This window comes from Ipomoea nil, unplaced genomic scaffold (genome assembly GCF_001879475.1).
Source record: "Ipomoea nil cultivar Tokyo-kokei standard unplaced genomic scaffold, Asagao_1.1 scaffold2761, whole genome shotgun sequence".
Taxonomy (NCBI): domain Eukaryota; kingdom Viridiplantae; phylum Streptophyta; class Magnoliopsida; order Solanales; family Convolvulaceae; genus Ipomoea; species Ipomoea nil.
Window position 1 is genome coordinate 1,307,201 of NW_017619189.1, and position 4,904 is coordinate 1,312,104.

General features: G+C 39.5%; 1 protein-coding gene across 1 annotated transcript; it reads right to left on the reverse strand.

The window, feature by feature from the left end:
* Nucleotides 1-464: 464 nt before the first annotated feature.
* Nucleotides 465-4,904, reverse strand: LOC109157155 (probable polygalacturonase). The gene is made up of 6 exons (XM_019305065.1): nt 4,640-4,904; nt 4,100-4,581; nt 2,319-2,439; nt 1,662-1,836; nt 1,463-1,533; nt 465-1,338 (listed from the first exon to the last, which is right to left on the reverse strand). Exons 2-6 carry the CDS (start codon nt 4,433-4,435, stop codon nt 698-700), a joined length of 1,344 nt encoding a protein of 447 aa, XP_019160610.1. The 5' UTR covers nt 4,436-4,581; nt 4,640-4,904; the 3' UTR covers nt 465-697.

Below are 4,904 nucleotides of genomic sequence, written 5' to 3' on the forward strand. Positions count from 1 at the left end.
ATGAGAACAAAATGTGTTATTTTTTATTAAAAATATATATATAATACTTTTAAATCAAAATATAATATTATGAGCTGAACACTCACTTATAAGAAAAATTAAAATTATAATACTTATTAGAGGAAGTATAATACTTATGAAAAATCAAACATGTGTATAAAAAATATGACAAATTTTGTTGTGGACCATGAATAAAATGTACATTTTTAATATACTAAAAGTACATTATTTATGTATTGAATGTACATTATTTGATACTGTACTATACAAAATAATGTACATTCAGTACTCAATTAATATATCTTCAGTACACAAACAATGTAACTTTAATATCCATACAATATAATTGTGTAGACTTGATCCATAGAATAATGATTGTAAAAATATGACAGCTATATATTTTCAAAATTTTCAACCCTAACCTATAAACCTATTTCAGTGTGGAAAAATAGATATGGTGCATGTATACATAACCAAAGAAGAGTTTTCACTTGAAAGTTTGCAATGTTGCAAAATAATTCATATCCAAACCTAGAACAAGTACACTTATATAGACCAAGAATGTACTCTAAAAAAACTCATGTTACAATTACATTTCCCCTGATGCCTTTGTTAACAAAGGAAAGGGTGTCACAAAAGAGTTTATTATGAACGGTGGATTAACGAAAAAAAATGGAAAGAATACATGATGGCTAACTTAGAATGGTGGCGAAGAGCACGCACCAGATTGATCTCGGGTTAGTTCAGAGCAGGGCGAGGGGCTAACCTGAACTGCAGCCCCGCTAGCATCCGAGCACTTCCATGGAGGATTTCGGAGTGATTTAGCACCATTAAGGTGGATGTTGGAAAGGCAGATGTTAGTGAAAGGGGATTTTGGTATACCCCGTATCCAACCGGGCTGCAGAACCTGTTCGCCCCATACATCCTTGATTTTGATGTCTTGGACGATGGGAATAGCGTTCGGGTTGAATTGCTCGTCGGGATGCCCGCCAACATCACCCGCAATCCTTATCCCCGTTCGTGTCTTTTCCATGTACACATTGGAGAAGGTAATGTTTCTTATGATCCCTCCACGCCCCACGTTAGTTTTTATGTGGATGCCAACGCCCATGTTGGAAAGGGTTATATGCTCAGCCAGAACATCGGTTACACCCCCGGAGGTTTCACTTCCAACAGCAATTCCAGCAAACGGGGAAGATCCAGTCACCCTGCGTATGGTAATGCCGTGGCTCGGGCGCCCATAGGCAATGCCATACTCATCCCACCCGCTCTTCACAGCCACTAGGTCGTCCCCCGTGGAAATATACGAGTCCTCAATGCAGACATGAGAGCTTGAATCTGTAGTTTACGACAATGTTGTTAGGACAATGGATAAGTGGAAAATGTAACAGAATGAACAGCACAAACTGTCCTAGGTTTACAAACAAGTGACATCGTTTTGTTTAGGTAATTGTGGGCGTACCAGGATCAATTCCATCAGTGTTCGGAGAATCAGTAGGAGCCAGTATGGTGACATATCGAACAACAACATTGCTGGCAAACGAAAATCGATAATTGTCACTATAAACTTATACCAAAAACATAACAATTATCATAGTAATTACCATCAGGAGTCAAACTATAGGTTTCATATAAAATGTGGCACGAACAAAAATTGTTACCTGCAATAAACGGGGTGGATATTCCAGAAGGGGGAATTCTTGAAAATGACATTAGAGATGATTATGCCTCGAGAGTTCATGAGTTCTATCAGATTCGGTCTTGTGAATTGAAGAGTTCTTTGCCTCCACATGTTCCACCACACATCACCTTGACCATCAATTGTCCCATTCTCACCTGAAAACGTTGTTATATTTGCATGTAATAGAAAAATTTGTCTAATAATTGTCACAACTCGTGCATTTTTTTCCCCGAGAAAACAGATCAGAGCATACACACAAGTTACCCATTATCACTCTGCATATACTTTTGTTTAAATGGAAAGCTCAAAGGTAAAATCTTGTCTACAATTGAGGTAAAAAAAGTACCATAATTGGGACAACTCCAGCCAAGTTGGTTAGGTTATTGGCTTGGAAACCACAAGGTTTCAAGTTCGACCCCTGGTAGAAGCGGCCTATTGACCTTCTTGATTTGAGCAGGTCAGCTATGGGAAACATAGACTGGTTTACCTCCTTGTGGTCCTTTACTGGCTAGGGTCATAAGGAGAGGTTTACCTAGTGCACTTTCGGGTAGTGACTGTGGGTTTCCCTCGCCATCCAAAAGTAACATAATTACTGCTCTAAACCAATGATTACAAGAATTCCATTATCCATACTCACCAGTGATGATAACATCTCGAAGCCCATCTCCATGAATAAAGCTCACGTATCTTTCACCAGGCAGCTCTCTTCCCCTTCCATATGATGGCAATGGAGGAATTAAAGGCCAGTTTGTTGTATCCTGCATACGCAAGCCATTTAAACTTCAGGTATCTTATAATGCATTATTTGAAGGGAATTAAACCTGGGACTATGCAAAAATGATGATGATACAAAACTCATTCTTTGTATAAACCACAGCACAATAAAGAATTGCATTGCAGCCCACGAGTAGCTCAGTTGGCTCCTGGGTGTCAAATTGTAGGGCAAGACATAGGATCAAGCTTGGCAGTCGGAATGTAGTAGTTGCACCACATTGCAATCGTTATGCTATGGACCCGTGTCCAGCATACATTGTGGACATGGAACGGTGCCGTAAGTGGCACCGTTATCTTCCACCATTTTTTTTTTTTTTTTAATTTCAGACCGCTTCGTTATAGGAGCATATGTTCATAATTTTATCACTATATGTTATAATTGTAATTTCATAATGTTAGAGCTATGTGTTCATTATTCCATAATTGTACATTCATAATTTCATAATTGCACATTCATAATTCTGTAACTGTACATTCATAATTCAATAACTGTAAATTCATAATTTTGTTCATTATTCCATAATTGTACATTCATAATTTCATAATTGCACATTCATAATTCTATAACTGTACATTCATAATTCAATAACTGTAAATTCATAATTTTCGAAGCTCTATATTCACAATTTTAGAGCTCTATGTTCATAATTTTATCACTATATGTTCATAATTGTAAGTTCATAATGCCAGAGCTCTGTGTTCATAATTCCATAACTGTACATTCATAATCATAATTCCATAACTGTACATTCACAATTTCATAACTGTACATTCATAATTCCACAAACGAATAGTGCCGTTAACGCCTTAACGGCGAGACAAAATCAAATTTTTTAAAAAAAAAAATTGGAATGCAGTCGTTTTGGACTCGTGTCCACAATGCATAGTGGACACGAGTCCACAACATAGGCTCATTGCGAACTGGTCCTCCAATCTAATGGGCTGGTTCCCAATGTGGTGGGCTTTGTGGGAACTGATCCTCTCATCTAACGGTTCCTTGAGTCACCGTGATTTACCACATCCACAACAGCACAATAAAGAATTGCATTGCTGCTCACGGGTAGCTCAGTCTGTTCTTGAGTGTCAAATTATGGGGCAAGACACAAGATCGAGCCCTAACAACCGAAGTGTGGTAGTTACGCCACATTGTGGTGGGCTCAATGGTGGTAGTTGCACCACATTGTGATGGACTCATTGCAAACTGGTCCTCCCATCTAATGGGCCGGTGCCCAATGTGGTGGGCTTCGTGGGAACTAATCCTCATCTAACGTGTCCTTGAAACCGTGATTTACTACATCCACAACAACACAATCAAAAATTGCATTGCTGCTCACGGGTAGCTCAGTCTATTCTTGAGTGTCAAATTATGGGGCAAGACACAAGATTGATCGAGCCCTGACAACCGGAGTGTGGTAGTTACACCACATTGTGGTGGGCTCATTGGTCCATCTAATGGGTAGATGTCCAACATGGTGGGCTCCTTGGAAAAGGATCTTCTCATTTAATGGGTTGTTGAATTATCGTAATTTATCACCTCTACAAATCTGGTCGGGGTCCGGGTTTAAGGACCTAAAGCAAGGGATTTCACATTTTGTGGGCAAAGAATTGCATTGCTACATAAAAATGAGGAGAGATTTTGAGTACCTGAGTAGCTTTGATGACAGCATCTTTGTCCAAGTACAAAGTCATGTGGCTTGTAAGATTGAAAGGTCCGGTGAGATAAACGCCGGCCGGAATGTAAAGAAGAGTGCCGCCGCTTCTATTCAAATGCTGAATTTGATAAATTGCTTCCATAAACGCCTTCGTATTCAACGTCTGGCCGTCTCCGACGCCGCCGAAGTCGGCTATCGATATCCTATTGCTCCGCTCCCTCATCGGAACTATCCCGGAGCACGTTTCCCACTCGCCCACCGCCGAGCAGGCCGCCAGTAGCAACACAGCCGCGCAGCAGGGTAAAATCGATCGGAAAAACCGACCCATCTTTGATCCGGAACAAAAGATTCAGACACTTCCCGGAGAAGAGTGTGGGTTTTACTAAAGATTTTACCTTTTACTTTTTCATAAAAACAGGAATCTTTGTCGGTGGGTTTTTGGGTTTGAACCTAGCAGCACATCCAAGAATTTGCTAAGTAATCGAACTACTAAATGCAAGATAAAAAGATAACTTGTAAAGAATCAAGAAGAAAGGTTTCCAAGAGCGAAGAATCTGTGGTAATTACTTTAGGAAATGGAAATGAAAGAAGAGAAGAAAATGGGAAATGGGGTTTAAGATTCCGAAGTAACCTGGAGAATGGAGAAGAGGAAAATATTGTTTGCAAGATTGGAACTTTGAGAGAGATTTTAAAGAAATTTTGTGGCTGCTACCATGCTAATTGGGGGGTTCATTATTGCATACTTACCACGATTGGCATTTATTTGTCACGAAAGATGGATGAAGAAGAGTTCAGTT